Genomic DNA, 21630 nt, shown 5'->3' with positions numbered 1-21630 from the left:
ATTAAATTTATGTACGCGTTGCGTAAAATGCAAATTTTTCTTCTCATATTTGAAAATGTTGTAACTTCAATTTCAATCTGTTGCTATAAATTCCTTTTATTGACAAATTTTGTATAAAATTTGAATATTTGAAGAAGAAGTATCTTTTTACTTTTAATTTTGTTGAACCAGAATGCAATCATTTCTTCATTTGAATGGAAATTATTGACCACAATTTGATTTTTTCACTGTATATAGTTAAAAATTAATGTTTTATTTATAAAGTTTAAAGAATGTCAGAGAAATCATACAAAATTTATTCGCATTCTTTAAAATATCCAAAATTGTTTTTCTTTTTATTGAATATGCCTACGTTAAGGAAAAAAATATTTAATTTTTGTACGCGTTGCCTAAAATGCAAATATTTCTTCATTTTACTAAAAATTATTGACTGCCATTGTATTTTTGTACTTTTTATAGATTAGAATAGGTTTTTGTTTCATGAAATTAAAAGAGTGTCAGAGAAATCATACTAAAATTTTATTCGCGTTGTTTAAAATAACCAAAATAAGTCTATTTTTTATTAAAAATGATGCTGTTTTATTTGAAATCAGTCATTTTTACCATCTTGAGACAAGTCATCTAATCAGAATTGAGATATACTGAGAATTTAAATACTTAAACTTTTATTTTTGTTGAATAAGAATACAGTTATTGATTGATTTTGATACAAATTATTAACCGTCATATCATTTGAGTACATTTTGTCCATCAGAATTGACTGTTCTTCATAAAAAATGACTACGATAAGGAAAAAAATATTTAATTTTTGTACGCATTGCCTAAAATGCAAATATTTCTTCATTTTACTAAAAATTATTGACCGCCATTGGATTTTTTGTACTTTTTATAGATTAAAATAGTTTTTTTTATGAAATTAAAAGAGTGTCAGAGAAATCATACTAATATTTTATTCGCATTGTTAAAAATAACCAAAATTAGTCTTCTTTTTATTAGAAATGATGCTATTATATTTGAAATCAGTTATTTCTCCCATCTTGAGACAAGTCTTCAAATCAGAATTTAGATATAATGAGAATTAAAATACTTAAACTTTTATTTTTGTGGAATAAGAATGCAGTTATTGATTTATTTTGATACACATTATTTACCGTCATATCATTTCAGTACTTTTTGTACATCAGAATTGGCTGTTCTTCATAAAATATGCCTATGTTAAGGAAAAAAATATTTAATTTTTGTACGCGTTGCCTAAAATGCAAATATTTCTTCATTTTACTAAAAATTATTGACCGCCATTGGATTTTTGTACTTTTCATAGATTAGAATAGGTTTTTGTTTCATGAAATTAAAAGAGTGTCAGAGAAATCATACTAAAATTTTATTCGCGTTGTTTAAAATAACCAAAATAAGTCTATTTTTTATTAAAAATGATGCTGTTTTATTTGAAATCAGTCATTTTTACCATCTTGAGACAAGTCATCTAATCAGAATTGAGATATACTGAGAATTTAAATACTTAAACTTTTATTTTTGTTGAATAAGAATACAGTTATTGATTGATTTTGATACAAATTATTAACCGTCATATCATTTGAGTACATTTTGTCCATCAGAATTGACTGTTCTTCATAAAAAATGACTACGATAAGGAAAAAAATATTTAATTTTTGTACGCATTGCCTAAAATGCAAATATTTCTTCATTTTACTAAAAATTATTGACCGCCATTGGATTTTTTGTACTTTTTATAGATTAAAATAGTTTTTTTTATGAAATTAAAAGAGTGTCAGAGAAATCATACTAATATTTTATTCGCATTGTTAAAAATAACCAAAATTAGTCTTCTTTTTATTAGAAATGATGCTAGCTATAAAACCAGGTTCAATCCACCATTTTCTACATTAGAAAATGCCTGTACCAAGTCAGGAATATGACAGTTGTTACCCATTCGTTTGATGTGTTTGGACTTTTGATTTTGCCTTTTGATTTTTGATTTTCCTTTTTGAATTTTCCTCGGAGTTCGGTATTTTTGTGTTTTTACTTTTTTTTTATATTTGAAATCAGTTATTTCTCCCATCTTGAGACAAGTCTTCAAATCAGAATTTAGATATAATGAGAATTAAAATACTTAAACTTTTATTTTTGTGGAATAAGAATGCAGTTATTGATTTATTTTGATACACATTATTTACCGTCATATCATTTCAGTACTTTTTGTACATCAGAATTGGCTGTTCTTCATAAAATATGCCTATGTTAAGGAAAAAAATATTTAATTTTTGTACGCGTTGCCTAAAATGCAAATATTTCTTCATTTTACTAAAAATTATTGACCGCCATTGGATTTTTGTACTTTTCATAGATTAGAATAGGTTTTTGTTTCATGAAATTAAAAGAGTGTCAGAGAAATCATACTAAAATTTTATTCGCGTTGTTTAAAATAACCAAAATAAGTCTATTTTTTATTAAAAATGATGCTGTTTTATTTGAAATCAGTCATTTTTACCATCTTGAGACAAGTCATCTAATCAGAATTGAGATATACTGAGAATTTAAATACTTAAACTTTTATTTTTGTTGAATAAGAATACAGTTATTGATTGATTTTGATACAAATTATTAACCGTCATATCATTTGAGTACATTTTGTCCATCAGAATTGACTGTTCTTCATAAAAAATGACTACGATAAGGAAAAAAATATTTAATTTTTGTACGCATTGCCTAAAATGCAAATATTTCTTCATTTTACTAAAAATTATTGACCGCCATTGGATTTTTTGTACTTTTTATAGATTAAAATAGTTTTTTTTATGAAATTAAAAGAGTGTCAGAGAAATCATACTAATATTTTATTCGCATTGTTAAAAATAACCAAAATTAGTCTTCTTTTTATTAGAAATGATGCTAGCTATAAAACCAGGTTCAATCCACCATTTTCTACATTAGAAAATGCCTGTACCAAGTCAGGAATATGACAGTTGTTACCCATTCCTTTGATGTGTTTGGACTTTTGATTTTGCCTTTTGATTTTTGATTTTCCTTTTTGAATTTTCCTCGGAGTTCGGTATTTTTGTGTTTTTACTTTTTTTTTATATTTGAAATCAGTTATTTCTCCCATCTTGAGACAAGTCTTCAAATCAGAATTTAGATATAATGAGAATTAAAATACTTAAACTTTAATTTTTGTGGAATAAGAATGCAGTTATTGATTTATTTTGATACACATTATTTACCGTCATATCATTTCAGTACTTTTTGTACATCAGAATTGGCTGTTCTTCATAAAATATGCCTATGTTAAGGAAAAAAATATTTAATTTTTGTACGCGTTGCCTAAAATGCAAATATTTCTTCATTTTACTAAAAATTATTGACCGCCATTGGATTTTTGTACTTTTCATAGATTAGAATAGGTTTTTGTTTCATGAAATTAAAAGAGTGTCAGAGAAATCATATTAAAATTTTATTCGCGTTGTTTAAAATAACCAAAATAAGTCTATTTTTTATTAAAAATGATGCTATTTTATTTGAAATCAGTCTTTTTTACCATCTTGAGACAAGTCATCTGATCAGAATTGAGATATAATGTGAATTAAAATACTTAAACTTTTTGTTTTTGTTGAATAAGAATGCAGTTCTTGATTAATTTTGATACAAATTATTAACCGTCATATGATTTCAGTACTTTTTGTTCATCAGAATTGACTGTTTTCATAAAATATGCCTACGATAAGGAAAAAAATATTAAATTTTTGTACGCGTTGCCTAAAATGCAAATATTTCTTCATTTTACTAAAAATTATTGACCGCCATCGGATTTTTGTACTTTTTATAGATAAGAATAGGTTTTATTTCATGAAATTAAAAGAGTGAAAGAGAAATCATACTAAAATTTTATTTGCATTGTTTAAAATAACCAAAATTAGTCTTCTTTTTATTAAAAATGATGCTATTTTATTTGAAATCAGTCTTTTTTACCATCTTGAGACAAGTCATCTAATCAGAATTGAGATATACTGAGAATTGTCATACTTAAACTTTTATTTTTGTTGAATAAGAATGCAGTTGTTGATTTATTTTGATACAAATTATTAACCGTCATATGATTTGAGTACTGTTTGTACATCAGAATTGGCTGTTCTTCATAAAATATGCCTATGTTAAGGAAAAAAATATTTAATTTTTGTACGCGTTGCCTAAAATGCAAATATTTCTTCATTTTACTAAAAATTATTGACCGCCATTGGATTTTTGTACTTTTCATAGATTAGAATAGGTTTTTGTTTCATGAAATTAAAAGAGTGTCAGAGAAATCATATTAAAATTTTATTCGCGTTGTTTAAAATAACCAAAATTAGTCTTCTTTTTATAAAAAAATGATGCTATTTTATTTGAAATCAGTCTTTTTTACCATCTTGAGACAAGTCATCTAATCAGAATTGAGATATAATGAGAATTAAAATACTTAAACTTTTTGTTTTTGTTGAATAAGAATGCAGTTCTTGATTAATTTTGATACAAATTATTAACCGTCATATGATTTCAGTACTTTTTGTACATCAGAATTGACTGTTTTTCATAAAATATGCCTACGTTAAGGAAAAAACTATTTAATTTTTGTACGCGTTGCCTAAAATGCAAATATTTCTTCATTTTACTAAAAATTATTGACCGCCATCGGATTTTTGTACTTTTTATAGATAAGAATAGGTTTCATTTCATGAAATTAAAAGAGTGAAAGAGAAATCATACTAAAATTGTATTCGCATTGTTTAAAATAACCAAAATTAGTCTTCTTTTTATTAAAAATGATGCTATTTTATTTGAAATCAGTCTTTTTTACCATCTTGAGACAAGTCATCTAATCAGAATTGAGATATACTGAGAATTGTCATACTTAAACTTTTATTTTTGTTGAATAAGAATGCAGTTGTTGATTTATTTTGATACAAATTATTAACCGTCATATGATTTGAGTACTGTTTGTACATCAGAATTGGCTGTTCTTCATAAAATATGCCTACGGTAAGGAAAAAAATATTTAATTTTTGTACGCGTTGCCTTAAATGCAAATATTTCTTCATTTTGCTAAAAATATTGACCACCCTTGGATTTTTGTACTCTTTATAGATTAGAATAGTTTTTTTTTTTGAAATTGAGAGTTTCAGATAAATCTTACTTACATTTTATTTCGTGTTGTTTAAAATATTCAAAATTAGTCTTCTTTTTATTAAAATTTTATAGGCTTCGATTGTGACAGGAATATATATAGAAAGTCCTTGATTATGATAAGTTTTTTAATGAATTTTATGATGATAACAAGGATTGTTCTAACTATACAAATCGTTGCTTTTCCCGAGTATGTTTGGAAAATAAAAAAATAAAAATCGCGATGTAGACACCGTTTTAAAACCCGCCGTGTTTGAAAATATATAACCTAAATAAAACAAAAATACCATTCTTTTATAATAATATTTATGTTAGGTTTTGTCTGTACATTTCTTTTCAATAAAACTTTGCTAAATTATTATTATTTAAGCAAAATGTATCATCATGATCATTGAACGTTCGATTTTCACTAGTCGCCATTTTAATTAAACTAAGCGAAACTTAGATTCCGTAATTTGCATTATTTTATCATGTGACGTATTACAGGTCAATCCGTCATCAAGGTCGATCGGTTCTATCAGTCCGATCAGTCCGATCAGTCAATTACTTTTACTAGAAGTCTGACGGATTGCTGACGGGAGTTTGACGCGAACTGGACTGATCGGTGACTGATCGATGACCGCTGATTGATCGCTGAAATAGTAACGCCTAAGGTTGCAAGTACTGTACCTTACAAGTACTTACCTCATACTTAAATAATTACATTAGATGTATGTTTCATTATAATACGTCATTATGATTGGCTAACTGCACATCACATGTTATTCCTTAAACAATTGCATCACTCAATAAAACTTATCATTCATGATAACACGTGGTTCCACAAAAAAATGCACAAGTGAATTAAATAAAAAAATTATAAAATTCGTGTGTTGTTCATGATCATAGCTAAAAAAATGTTATTATAAGTATTGAATGCTTTGTAAATTCATAGGGTTTTAAAAGCATTGACCGTGCGTACATTTTAGAATGAAGCGCTTCCGCGCTTCATACAAAATGTACTCCGGTCAACGCTTTTGCACCCCAATAGAGTTACAACAAGAAGCATTCAATTCTTTAAAAACCCAATATTTTTAAGATGATTGAAGTTTTTTGACGACCTTGACTAGCTATATAATATAGATATTTTTAAGGACACCCTATATCAAATATATGTAGTCACCACGTGTAGTCCTTTGGCCAATGATATCACTAACAATCTATATAGGAGGTAAGATATATTTTAAATAACCTTATAAGTACTTACCTAATATTAATGGGCGATCAACATTTGTTTCATCAACTGGAGGAGGCAGTTCACCTGTGATAAAGACAGACAGACATTGATGATTGCTTGGATAATTTCAATTGTCCGTTTCAGAATCTTAAGCATCATGGGTAATTTCATTATTCGTACCCCAAAATGAAAATAACGTTATGTCTTTGGTTGAATTTCCATTGTTTATATCGTTTTAAACCAATCAAAACGCTTTGGTGTACGCTTTTGAAAAAAATACTCAAAATGCATTAGATTCTGAAACGGCAAATTTCATAAAAGAAAATTAACAGTATCAATTTCAATTCACGAGAAGCGCTTCACGACAATAAATGTATTTTCATGCATACTCGTGGCCAAAATATTTGAAAAAACCTATTATATAAAAGATGTGCATAATGAAAACAACGACAAAGGACCTAAAGTATAACATCTTAAAACATACATTTCAAACTTGCAAACACTATCATGAAATTTGATTACATTTATAGTTTCTAATGGAAGCAAGAACTGCTGGCTCTTCTTAAACACTTTAGTTCACTCTTGTTTTTTGTTTTGTTTTGTTTTTTGTTTTGTTGATTTATTTTACTGAAGTTCACGGTTTGCTTAATCCAATGTGTTTTATGAGCTTATGTTTGTCTTTTTGTTTTGTTTTATTTACAACGGTGCTGGTGGTCGATTGATCTTTTTAAGTAGGAACTATGGCATTATTAGAACTGTAGTATGTCCTTATTTATGTAAGTAAAACCTCACGTTTAGAAAATATTTATGTTGCCGTCTAGTATAACGAGAATCCTCGTATATGTACAGATATGTACATCCTTTAATACTTAAGATACCATCCTCTGAGCAACTTTTAAACTTAATTGAGATATATAGATAAACTCGTCATAGATACGAATGAAACAATTTAACGTCAGACGCTCGTTTTTATCTACAAAAGACTTGTGAGGAAAGCTCTAAGTAACAGATCAAAAGGCCAAATAAAGTACAAAAAAGACCAAATACACTGATTGTTTAAACAAAGTGGATGATGAATACCACGTTTTTCACGATTATATAAATCAATTTCTAGAAGTAACAAAATGAGGTGAGTGTTCATCACATAGTTCATGGTTAAAATATTTGTGTGATGTCTTTTTAAATCTTCATTTTGTAAAAAGTAAAATCACAAAAATAAAATCAATTCGGAAAGTCCATAATCACATGGCAAAATAAAAAAAACCACATCAAAAACGAATGGACATAAACTGACATATTCCTGACTTGGTACAGGCATTTTCAAAGATGGACGAAAGATACCAAAGGGACAGTCAAACTCATCAATCTAAAACAAACTGACAACGCCATGGCTAAAGATTAAAAAGACAAACAGACGTACAATAGCACACATGGCACAACATAGAAAAAAACCAAACAAATGTAGAAAATGGTGGATTTAACCTGGTTCAATAGCACGTACCCTCTCATTTTGATGACAGTCGCATCAAATTCCGTTATATTTACAATGATGCGTTAACTAAACAGACATCTTTATTAAATCTTCATTTTGTAATATTGCGTTATTGGACTACGATTTGATATCTTATTAATCCATATGGATGAAATATGCTATCTGTTTAACCAAATATGTAATTAAAAATGCCAATTCACTTGATAATTCTGTAATATTGCTTGGATCAATTAATAGTATTTTCAGTCTTAACTATCAATGCATTAAAAGAGGGACTAAAGATACTAAAGGGACAGTCAAACTCATAAATCTAATGACCATTATTAAAAATGAATAAGACAAACAGACAAACAATAGTACACACGACACAACATAGAAAACCAAAGAATAAACAACACGAACCCAACCAAAAACTAGGGGTTATCTCAGGTGCTCCAGAAGGGTAAGCAGATTCTGCTCCACATGTGGCACATGTGTGCATTAAGGCAGCATTAGTTTACCAATGTACAAAGCTCGTGAAAAACATGAGAATAATACAAAGTTTGAGTTATGTAAGATTCAAGAAGTTTTCTAATCTAAACAATGATCCGGTTATTCTAAACGGTCAATTTAGATTCGGTAGGTCTGTTTGTAAATATTTAGAACATATTCGTTAAATACTATAACCATTCGACCTCTGCAGACTACTTAAATGGTTTAATTAAAAATAGTTGAAGTTCCTAAACAGTATTGTACATTCGGCTGTAGAAGGATTCAGTTGTAATGTCTTATCGTTTATTTTTAATAGACGTTCATGGGCGGACGATATCAACGGGAGAATACATACACAAGATGAGCAGAAGAGAGACCAATAAACAAATATATCAACAATATAGAGTGGGTATTTTTTTTAAATTTTCCTTGAATTCGGTATTCTTTTTTTTTTACTTTACATTATTCGAAATGTAGAAGTACATTAAAGCTGACGAGATCAAACGTTAGAAAGCAACGCAAGTAGTGTTAACCAACAATCACAATCCCTACTTAGTACAGACATTTCTCGTCGAAAATGCATGGTAAAGCTGCTTAAAAAGCTAGCTTAACCTTCAACTTTTAAAAATGATAATAAACAAAGATTTAGGACGGAAATGCAAACAGTATAACACACCACATTAAAACTAAAGATTGAGAGAAGGTCGTAAAACTGTTATCTAATTGTAGTTACTAATACGCATTTTGAAAAACATCACAATTAACAATTTCATAAATATAAGACTTCATTTAACTTCATTTAATCGCAGATAGTAGGTCAATCATATACTAAAATAAGATAGTTCAACTGTGGAAGGCAAAAGAAATCAATTACAAAAATTTGATTTACTTTTGCTGCTATTTGTTGCAATAAAACTCACAATACTTCGTACCTTGTGACAGGGTTGTATAGTATTTTTTTGCAAAACAGTACCACAGGACATTGAAATAGAAATTGGGATAGTTGATGTGCTTTTCTACCTCAGAAACTATCATCTAAGCTGTGTTTGGCAACTCTTGTAGGAATTGTTGGTCCTCAATGATCTTCAACATTGTACCTTATTTGGCTTTTTTAACATTTGTTTTTATTCAAGAGTCACTGATGAGTCTTTTGTAGACAAATGTATCGTTTTACTAATACAAGGCTCTAAAATCAATGATCATAATTTTATGCACCTTTGGTGGTTTTTTTTTGTGATCTGGGATCATATAATTTGGCTATGGGTAATCTCATGTTGCTTAGTTTTAGTTTGGTGTATTATTTTTGGAGGCTCTTGTTTGTATTTTCTATGTTTTTCGGTTGTTTTCCGTGGTGTTACCAGTTTGTTAAGAACTATAAGCTTGAATATCCCTTGAATATATATTTTTCCAATCGATATAACCACAAATGGTTTTTTTTAAATTCATAGAAAAAGGGAGTTTCATCATTTTATCAATGCTGTCATACTGTCATAGTGAATTGTTGAAACGACTATGTTTTTTTTTACAGCAGTGTATGCATTATGTAGTTGTAGTTTTCTCTGTACTGTAGTGTATATTTTAATGTCGTTTGACGACAACAGACTCATAGGCGCTGATCTACACTTTCAATGGTCGTTAGGTGAAAAATAAAGAAAAGTGGTTTGTGTTAGAAAGCAATTTTTCAAAATATAAAACTTGCTGGAAAATTGAAATGATATTTGGATTATAAAGTATAATTTAATCATGTTAGAAGATTAGAAAGTGGTGTTGTTTGATACTGTGGATTCATTTAGTTTTGTGGATATCAATTTTCGTGGATTGCTGAAAACTTGCATATTCGTGGATATTTGATTTCGTAGTTTTATCAATCATTGTATACAAAGCCTATTCGAAATATGCTACTAGTATTCGTTAGACATTTTGATTCGAGGTTCATCAGTACCTACGAATTCCACGAAAATTTGTATCCAACGAATATTAATTAATTCACAGTAATAATTACTTGATACAATTATATCACTTAAAACTAAAACACCAATCAATTTGTATAGACAGTACACTTGCAACGTTTTTCTACATTGAAACCAATTTATTCCAGATCATGCATTTGACAGACGATAAAGCCATGCAGACGTACCGTCACAACGAGCAGCTGGGAACATCCGGGTCTTCAATTCTATTGGGTCATTCCAATCATCTGCCGTATGCCTGAATATATCGAGAGGCTGTGACGCAATCTGGTCGAGTTCAGTTGTATCTTGTAATCCAACTCCAACAGCATATATTTTTATGCCATTTTGGCGGGAAATTTCTGCTTCTCGCACAGTACGATCAGCATTGATATCTGAATACCCGTCAGTTATCAAAATAATAACGTTTTGCGCATCTGGTCTGTCTGCTCTTGTGCTAAATACTTTACTTCTTGCCGCTGATAAAGCGTCAGCAGTATTTGAGCCGCCACCACTATATTCAACGCTATATATAGCATCAATGACGCCAACCTTAGTATTATATTCATTAAGCTCAAATCGTATTTCTGACGAAGTACCAAAGGTCATAAAGCCAACGTGAACATTTCCTGATTCGATATCAATATCGTCCACTATTGTCTCAGCAAGACCAAGCACAAGTTCAAAGTTTTCCTCTCCTAATGTACTTGAGGAATCTACTATAATTACTAAATCCATCCGCTCGTCCAAGCAAACTGAAATAGGACACGTGATAGTTTTTTGAAACTGCTAAATCCTACGTCATCATCTATGGCTATCTCATGCATATGTATGAAGAAGCTCCTCTCATTAATCTTCTATGGAAGTCGCGTGCATGTCAGATGACAAAAAGCGAAGTCGGATATAGAAAACATGCAGAGAGCCAACTTCCAAGCAAGGATCAAAGTTCGTTAAATGTAGGTCTTCGGAAAAGTTCGGAGAACGATGATCTTGCTTCGGAATTTGGCGTAGAGCAGGTACAGAGTCTTAAGGAACCGTCGTTGTTCATATTGGTTCCACAGAAGTTTTCTTGATACATTTTTTCTGTATCCTAAGTAGTGTAATGTTCCATGAAACTTTTGCAACTTTATTGTATCTTTTAAAAGTTTTATATATATAACCGATTAAAAACACTCCTTTTAACAACACAGAAGCGTCTTGTTATTAATGCAAAAATGATTTTGAAAATGAGTTATAAATAGATAAGCAAATATTAAAATTAACCACTCGGCACACAACTGCGTAATAGCTGATATTCGCTGGCAAATCACGACTCCTTAAGCCAATGTTGTATTCAAAGAAGGAAAAAGCGGAAAGCATAAGGGCGACTAGGGTAGCAAGCAGCAAAAGGTAGAAATAACAACGCTAGCTGTAACCAGCAATGATAATACCTAGCGCTTTTGAAATGCAATGTGTGTTAGAGTCAAGAGGTTGTCAGCTGATTTCGAACTCTTATTCGTACTGACATTTTATGTGTGATATAATTTTATATGAGGCGAACACATTTCTATTATTAACGTTAGGAACCAAATACCGTTAGAAAGAATATAAAATTCTGGAAACTGTATTTCTTATACAAATGATACAAATTAACCATCATTGATAAAAAAAAAATGTGAACGTAGATTATAACTTTAATAAAAATACAGAACAGAATAAGAGTCCGAACTGTGCAGCAAAAATTATCTTAACGGCTGCAGCTACTCAAAATAAAAGTGCATGAATAGAATAACAACAATAAAATGTGCAACAGTTGTTTTATATTAGCAAAAGTCACAATAAGTACAATTTTTGCGATACGTTTATATATTTCCGCCTTTCAAAAATGTAGTCTTCAATTAAATTTAATAAAGCTCTCATGATTTCTGTTTCTATATTCAATTCGAAAATTTTAACAATATATTGGAACATAAAAACTATTTGTATATTCTGAAGATAGTGTGAAAATGGTAACGTTATTATCAAACGAATAAAATTTAATATCCCTTATGCCAATTAAATTGATTAGAGGTTCCTAAAGATAGCATAACTAGATGGAAGATAATAAAAAAGTTCTATGATAATACCTATTGAGAAGGATAATGACTATTTATGATCCCGCATTACCAAAATATTTTATAATGACTTAGACTTGGAGTATCATCAGAAGACTCATTTAAAATTGTTTTAATGAAGTTCTAATTAACATGTGTACGTTAAATGATTATCGTTACACAAACTTAAAAAAGAAAACCATCAAAAGTTGTAAACAATATACAAAATTTTCGTAATATTAGATTCGCAAAGATGAAATGCAACATTTTAACCATAAATTAGTGCCTTCAATTTCAATAATGAGAGAAGTCGACATTTTGATAATCAAAAAGGGTTACACTTACCTCCCTGTGCATATATTTGGTCCCATATTGATAACATCAGTACCATGTACAATGACATGGCGTTCGTCGCCATCTTTCTGGAATAAGAAAAAGTACATACTTAAAACTAATAAAAATACCTGCTTATAATTTTGTATTACAGACCCATGTTTTGTCTACATAACGCTCACCGGTGGTGCTCGGGTTAGTACATTTGGAAGCATAAAAATAACAGACATTAGCAAACATATCCGAACGTACACCACACGTAAAAAATATTACTATAACATACTTACAAAGTCTACAAACATGACCAAAAAAACAACGATGAACATCAAATGGTCCAGATAGCCTGACCTTGTATTGGAACAAAATGTAAGGGCTTAAAGGACAGATAGCCTGACCTTGTATTGGAACAAATGTAAGGGCTTAAAGGACAGATAGCCTGACCTTGTATTGGAACAAATGTAAGGGCTTAAAGGACAGATAGCCTGACCTTGTATTGGAACAAATGTAAGGGCTTAAAGGACAGATAGCCTGACCTTGAATTGGAACAAAATATAAGGGCTTAAAGGACAGATAGTCTGACCTTGTATTGGAAAAAAAATTTATGGCTTAAATCAATTCAAAATTATTAAAGGACAGATAGTCTGGATTGGTATAGGAACAAAGGGGTAAATCAAGTTTTATTAAAGGACAGATAACCTAACTTTGTATAGGTGTGAAAGTGAGGAGTAAATACAGTTTTATCAAAGAGGGTTATATTTTGAGATCAGTAAGTCTTTAAATCAAAACCGTCGGGGGAAAACATTATCAATTAATTCAAATCAATCTGTAACTGTGCTGTTAAAAGAGAGACCTGGTGTAGGATTGTAACTAGATATTGGAAATTTGAAAAATATTAAATATTTGAAATTTTTAAAAACCTACAAAAAACAAATGACATTGCTTCTTTCTATGCATACGTTTCCTTGGCAGTCTAAATAGATATCGTCTGCCTTATTTTTAAAACTGGATAAATGGCCGCTCTCAAAAAGACGCCAGCAGAAGCAGATCAAATAATGTTTGATTTATTCTTACAGTTATGACAAAGTACTTGTTTATCTACAAAGTTAACATACGTCTATTAATTTTTTTATTAACATCAAAAGAAAGGTTTTGACGCCTCAAACAGTTCAAAGTAATTTCAAAAATACCACATCAAAATTCTGATATTTTAAACCTTCAAAAGATATAGGAGATTGTTTTGTACTTTACTGTCACGTTGCGTTAAGAATTAATTTCAGTATGTGACATTTTAGATAACTTATCTTTCTAAAAGTGCATATTTCGCAATAAAATGTGCAAAAATGCAAAAGCTGTTTTGTTGTTTGTGTTTCTCAAGACCTTTGAAGATCTTTCAAATGAAACTGGTTTAAAATCATACACCAGGGAGAACGTTATATAACATTATGAATGACAGACGCAAGGTTTATATGCTGATGAGACAAAACAACAAATGAAAAATAAATAAAATGAAAACAAAATTGATAGACCAAAATGCAGATGTCTAAACAATATGTCTAAATGTAAGATTACTGACGTTTCAGTTTCAACTGATTAACTCATGTTCCATGCGAAATCAAATTTTATATTATAAAAGTCGAAACAATTAGGGACAATGGAAAATATTACGTAAGATTCTATTATTTTGATTTGTTTATGTTCAAAACTACATTTCACAACCCAAATGTTTCTGTTTTTGACCGGATTTTAGTTAATTAATATATAAATGCACTGGCCTAGTCGGAGCTTAAGAAAATTAAGTCTTGTCCAACACACTCAGGATGAAATTTTGTGGGGGGGGGGGGGGGATAAGAGTGCGCAATTGTCATTTGTTTATGTTGGTTTTTTAATTTCAAATATTTAATATTTTTCACACCCAGTATAGGTTATGTCAACTGGCAATGCTAAAATACGTTTACATAAGGAAACATGTCTGTTTCTAAAACTAATTGTTAACATGATAAATTTTACTATTTTGTATTGCACGTTACAGACTGTGCCAGTGCTATATAGTAGGTCAAGGTCGCTTAAAAAAATCCATTATCATAATCATTTTAACAATGAAATATTAATTACGTTCAAATTGGAAGACAAAGATACAGACAATAGCAGACATTTCAAAATCAAAGATATTTGTGTTATAAGCAATAATGTAGAACATTAAACGACCATTTATTATCTGCACAGGTATGCAGTTAATATACCGTTACTAATTATAACATTAGTCAACTTATGACGTAGCATTATAAAATTTATTCCGTTATGCAATTAGATATTCGTTCATTGGCATGAGTACAAATGTGCTGGCTTTCGTCGAAGCATCTTCAAAAATCGCTAATGGTGGCTTCCAGTGCAAAGAAAAACTTTTGATAAATGGCAGACTTCTAAAAAGTTACAATAATGGATAGCATTAACGAACCAAAATTCCAAAGGGTAGTTACAAACTAAGTTACTAAGACTCGCCATTGACGCTCGAATAAAACAAAAATGTCCAAAAACGTACAATGACACACCAAAATTCCAAAAAGGTTTTGCCAAATACAGCTAAGATAATTTGTACTTAAAAAAGAAAGCCCTTATTTTTTTATGGAGAGTAGTCCAATGGAAATCATATATGTACCACATCTTCTTATTTTTTAAGTTAACTTCAGTATTTTTTTAACATACTGATGCAAGATTTGTGTAAGCTTTTCTATGTATGCAATCTCAATGTAATCTGCGTTCATCGTTGAACAGGTGCATCTTCAACGATCTCTGCATAATCCCTAAATTGTTATTGCAGTAAAAACGCACTACATCATAAAACAGTCAGTTTCATTTTAAACTTCTCTTTCTGGAGCAATTAAAAAATTAGTATGATTTGAAGTAGAGTTCTTTAGAAGCTATAAATTGATCATAAAATAAATCTGAAAGAAATCCAAAACAAATGTTTACACAGCAAAAAAACGAGATCCTCGTCTGCTAGTTAAAACATCTTTTTATGTCGTCTGCAACTTTGCAAAAACTTCGTATATTTGTTGGCAATGTTGGTAAATGGAATACACTTGGGAGAAAGTTGTAGGGATTAGATTTTAAATATTTTTTATGGTGCTGAGACCATAGTCATGTGTACTTTATGTTGACATACTGATATTTATATCAAATGAAAAGGGTAACAAATTGGGCAACTTGATATGGGAGAGAGTTGATCTCCCTTAAAAACATGTGCAAGAAAACCCTATGTTAATTCTAGCCATGTTTGATTAGGGTTAAGACCTTCGCTAGGAAGCTGACAAGATATTTGGATGACATAAAGCAAGCTTGTAATTCAGTGGTTGTCGTTTGTTTAAATGTGTTACATGTTTGTTTTTCGTTCATTTTTTTACATAAATAAGGCCGTTAGTTTTGAATTGTTTTACATTGTCTTATCGGGGCCTTTTATAGCTGACTATATGCGGTATGGGCTTTGCTCATTGTTGAATGCCGTACGGTGACCTATAATCGTTAATATTTGTGTCATTTTGGTCTTTGTGGATAGTTGTCTCATTGGCAATCATACCACATCTTCTTTATTATATTGTCCACTTAACACTACACAGAATACTTGAGACTAAGCAACATGAAACCCACAACAAAAAGAGATAAACTCATGAAGGGGACTTGAAATAGGTAAACATTTCCTGCTCCACACGTGGAAACAGAGACAAATAGTGAATTCCAAGACGGTTTTTAAAAACTAAAAGTCATAGAAGACAGATAACACCAATGACAAAAGACGAAAGACAAATTCACGACACTTTCACGGCCCCCAAAAACAGGAATAAAATCATGTACTCTGGAAGAGTAAGCAGTAACTGTTTCCCTAGTGGTACCAGTCAAGACAACAAAAAATACGCAAAAACAATAAAACAATAAAAATATGTCAAAACATAAAGTCAATATGTAAGCAAACAAAAAACAGAGGTAGACTAACATATAAAAAAAACTACAAACCCGACTCTGGATTTAGACATGCGAATAAAGTTATGATGATATGTCAGGGCCTTTTAAAATATCTGTTTCGACTAAAATGATGTTTCATATAAACAACTTTATTCCAACTGAATCTGTACTTATGATAATCAAATTATATAATGTTAATACAACTGTTGCATTATGTAAGTGTTTATTTAAACTCTGCATTATGTAAGTGTTTATTTAAACTCTGTCACGTATGAACTTGCATTTCTTATTTTAGCTCAAATTTAAACTTTAAACGCTACAATAAATTTCTAGGATATAGGTACGATACTTTATATATAATCTTATGTGTCTTAGAATTTTTATTTTTTTTTATTATATAGGGGATTGGAAGGGTTCCTTCTTCTCGCTCCAATCTTAATACCAATAGCGAAGGCTCCAAGAAAACCTCTCTGAACTGCATGAAGACTGAACTTTGAATGACTTTTGTAAAATTATATCTGACCTGCACTTCAAAGTAATCATTTCTACGTTTCAATATTTTCAGAAGAAACATGATTATAAAAATTCTCAATTTGCTCACGTCTAATTTATATATACTTAAGACTCAGTAATCTCTAGAATATATTTCCTTGTGATCTCTCGTGATCTCTCGTGCGACCTCTGCGATACCTTTGAAGAGGAATTAACGCGTGTACTGTTGTTGCTTTAAGACTTTACCTTCAAAATATGGCTTCTAATATAAGTGATGATAAAACAAAATCTCAAAATCATCATTTAATTAATAGTTTAACGATAACTATTTAGATGTAATCATGTACTTTACTCAAGTTAAAACGTTTACAACTTAGAGGCTGGAAAGGGGGAAACAGTTCCGTATGACATAAAATTGACAGCGCTTTGGTTTTTAGTGATACTTGTTTGCATATGGAATCGTGATTGGTAGGTTTGGGATTGAAACACCGGAATTAGATGTTTTTAAATTTATGTATAAATCGAAAGAAAAAAAATGTACTCCCCCTTTTTTTCCCTTTTGGGTCAAGTTTGAACCAAAATAATCACTTTTTATCATTTATCGATGTCGTTTGGTTGTTTGTCCTTTAACTTGTTTGACCTATTATTTAAGCTACATATACCCGTTCGTTGCATGAGGATTGTTAGGTGATTGTCTAAATCAAAGTCATTCAATAGTTTGTCATTCCTTTCCCTGTATTTTGAAAGAAATCTTTATCTATTGCAATGTTATGAGAGCGAAAGCAAGTGTTATAATTAAAGGGTTGTTACAGCTCTGATCTTGTTGAAAATCCTTATACAAAATATGCTTCAGTGCAACGCTTTTACGCATAAAACAATGATTGAATGAAGTGCTAAGGCAGCAACCATTTGATTTCCGCGGAGGGGGAGGGGAGGTAGGCTATGGTGTTTTTTTTTCTGGACAGGAAAACAGGGTTGAAAACAAAATTATTTTTAAATCCATAGCCCCCCCCCCCCCAGAAAATCAAATGCTTGCTGCCTAACTAATTGTCAGTTTGTATTTCTAGTCTTTGTGGAAGTAACACACCAATTCACTTGTTTACATGATACTATAAAAAGGAAGATATGGTATGTTTGCCAATGAGACAACTATCCACAAAAGACCAAAATGACAGACATTAACAACTATAGGTCACCGTACGGCATTCAACACTGAGCAACGCCCATACCGCATAGTCAGCTATAAAAGGCCCCGATAAGACAATGTAAAACAATTCAAGCGAGAAAATTAACGGCCTTATTAATGTAAAAAAATCAATGAAAAACAAATATGTAACACATAAAACAAACGACAACCACTGAATCACAGGCTCCTGACTTGGGACAGGCACATATATAAATAAGGTGGCGGGTTTAAACAGGTAAGCGGGATCCCAATCCTCCCCCTAACCTGGGACAGTGGTATAGCAGTACAACATAAGAATATTCAACTGCAACCCTTCTACATAATAATCTAAAATTAACCACTGTTTTGATATAACATTTAAAGAAGCAAAACGACAGGGCCCACGTGTGGAGTAGAATTTGCTTCAGTCAGTCTGAGAGACCACCCCGGTTCTTTTTAGGTTTGATCGTGTTGTTCTGTCTTTAAATCACTTTTCTATGCTGTGCTGTATGTACTTTTGTGTGTCTTGTGCTCGGATTTCGCGTTTGCCATGGCATTGCCAGATTGACTGAACAACCCTTTGGATACATGTATCTTTCAACTTTCTTTTTTACATAAACAGTTTAAAACCAAATCGTCCCAGCTGAAAACCTGTCTTCCTTCACCCAGATCGATATCATTTTGACAGGAACGAATTATTCTAAATGAAGAAAATTTAAACTTATCCCATTATATTAAAATAAACTCAAAATGTCAAAAATACAAATACATAGAAGATATTAGTCGATCACCTCTATAAAATCTAAGTCACTAAATCATTCATTCCGTATTAAACTCATAAAAGAGTCAGACAGATGTTTTATCAGGATACTGGCACACTTATCTTAATCATGTAAGTGTTTTATCGTACGATAATTCAGCGGAGAATTATAAAATCAAGACATTGCCATTAATACTTCTTAAAATCTCTGTCTTCATCGTGGCGTAATCTTAACGATAGTTTCAGATGTCTGATTTTGTGATCTTGTAAAATTGTTCTCAATCTGTCTACGCTGCGTTTCTTCAAATAAGCTGTTTTAGCGGGAATTTCTCGCTGCGTTGAAGGCCCTTCGCTGTTTTCTGCTCTTTGGTCGGATTGTTGTCACTTTGACATGTTCCCCATTTCATTCTAAATTGAGTTTAACTTCTTGATGCTTTTTCATATGGAGGAAACAAATTATATCAAGATTAAGCCACATAGTATGAGTTATATATAGTTGTTTGACGTCCAGTGGCAAATGTTTCATGCAAGTTCATGACGCGATAGATGCTTTAAAATCTGATGTAAGTATTTAAAAGGGCATTGAAGATACTGTCGTCAGTAAGTGCGCCTGTTTAGAATATGAAATCATATTAACCTAGCAATTGACTAATTTCAGCAATAATGGCTATTTCGTGTCTAATTTCTTTGTAATTACATAGCTGCTCTGAAATTTCGCCTCTCTCGAATCTCATATCATTGCCTCGGTCCCTCTAGAACACGATATATCGGTTCAACAATATATTGTGTAATCTATTTCCAAACAAATGCTTTGTAACGCCTCATAGACACAACAACAATTTTAAAGACATATTGCTGTTTACAAATGGGTGTATAGACAGCCTTGCAATTAATTAAAGTTTTGTTTTGACAGGCCTACACAACTACAATTGACGCGTGCCGATAAATTAGGTCACGTGATGATAAATTCGGTCACGTGACGATAAATCAGATCAAAGAGCACGTCAACACTACTGCTGTTGATTAGAAAAAAGTATGTTAGTATGTAAGATAGAAGGATTTATGTAACTAATGAATGATAATCAGGTATTTTAATTGTTGCGTCTGTCCAACACGTGCGTGTTTGTTTGGTTTTGCCAGTCTTGCGGGGATTTATTGATGGGGGTTGTTTTGCAGCTATTATTGAAAATTTGCTGATGCCAGATTATTGTTCTCGACTTGTAGAATTTGTTTCTTTGTTTGTTTTCAACTTTGATTAAAAGTTGCTACATAGAAAAATATTTTCATGTATATATTATGTGTGTGTAATAATGCCTAATGCAACGAAGAATAAAACGTTAAAAAAAACCTGTAAAAAGTTAAAATTATGCGTTTTTTAAGTTTCTACTTTGCTGACTACTTCCAATTAACATTTTATAATCCACTTTCCTTGTTTGATACCCCCCACCACCCCCACCCAAAAAAAAAGAAACTTATACATCTAAATTTATTTCAATTTGGCATAAGTTTACATCAAAAAGATAAAAAAAAAATAGTCTATTCAATTTAACCGCATCTGTTGTGCATGCACCGGAATCTGGAGTATTAAAGACTTGTGTGGTAACCGTAATCTGTTGCAATATTACCATTTAATTATGTACGCATTCAAACATGAATACATGAAAACTTATCTTATCAATAACACCACAAAAGTGCGTGCAAAATATTGCACCAATATTTTAAACATTTGACGACTTTTAAGTAAAAAATAAGGAGTGTTGCAGGACGTCAGTCCAGTATAAATTTTGTACTAAAAGAGTTATCTTCTCTCAAAAGGCTATTTTAAAAATGGATCCTAAAAACACAAGTAATTGGTATTTGTAACACATTTTCAATAATGCAATGAATCATTAAGTTTTCTTTACATAAATAAACAGTCTAAACAATAAATTGCAAATATGTCTCCAAATTTGCAGATTTGGACACAGAACTAGAACGATTATGTACTGGGATTGTACAATTTAAGATGGCGGTATACCATGAATCTAACCGATACCTTGACTAAATTTGGCTAGTTTAATTTTCATAGAAACGTAACAAAGTATGTACTTTGACCCTTCGACAAAAATATAAAAATTTCAAAAAATTTGAATCAACCACTTAATCAGAAAAAAATATTGGTAATATAGCAGTTTGTTAAACACTCATTTTGATCATTGAAGAGCTTAATATTTTCTTAACAATACAACGCGATTTAAACGTTTAGCTGATTTTTTTACAGAGTTATCTCCCTGTAGTGTTAGGTACCACGTCATTAAGTGTCATTTAGAGACAGTTAAGCTTAAGGATGTTCGCTGCTCAGTTTCAAAATAAATAACTTTTCATAAAACTAGTATGTATTGATAGGGACTAAATTGAGGAATCCAAACAGCAAAAAAAATTTAGGGGTCAATGTGCTTGTTTTCGAGATATTAGCCATTGTAATTTTAGCGGGAAAATGTTTTCTCTTGATTTTTCATAGCTTTATCATTGACCAGCTAAAGATCTCAAATACTATTAAAAAATAAAT

The 21630-nt window shown here is 30.7% G+C and overlaps 1 protein-coding gene across 1 annotated transcript in view; it reads right to left on the bottom strand.

Moving 5' to 3' along the window:
• Positions 1 to 21630, bottom strand: part of LOC134694060 (collagen alpha-4(VI) chain-like) — a 110656-nt gene that overhangs the window by 30193 nt on the left and 58833 nt on the right. Inside the window, exons 3-5 of the mRNA XM_063555056.1 lie at positions 12721 to 12797; positions 10492 to 11058; positions 6422 to 6475 (exon numbers count right to left, since the gene is read on the bottom strand). Coding sequence (XP_063411126.1) covers positions 6422 to 6475; positions 10492 to 11058; positions 12721 to 12793 — 694 coding nt within the window. The 5' untranslated portion in view covers positions 12794 to 12797. The remainder of the gene's footprint in view (positions 1 to 6421; positions 6476 to 10491; positions 11059 to 12720; positions 12798 to 21630) is intronic.

The sequence above is a fragment of the Mytilus trossulus genome, chromosome 13 (genome assembly GCF_036588685.1).
Source record: "Mytilus trossulus isolate FHL-02 chromosome 13, PNRI_Mtr1.1.1.hap1, whole genome shotgun sequence".
NCBI lineage: Eukaryota > Metazoa > Mollusca > Bivalvia > Mytilida > Mytilidae > Mytilus > Mytilus trossulus.
This window is presented reverse-complemented; position numbering and strand designations above follow the sequence as displayed.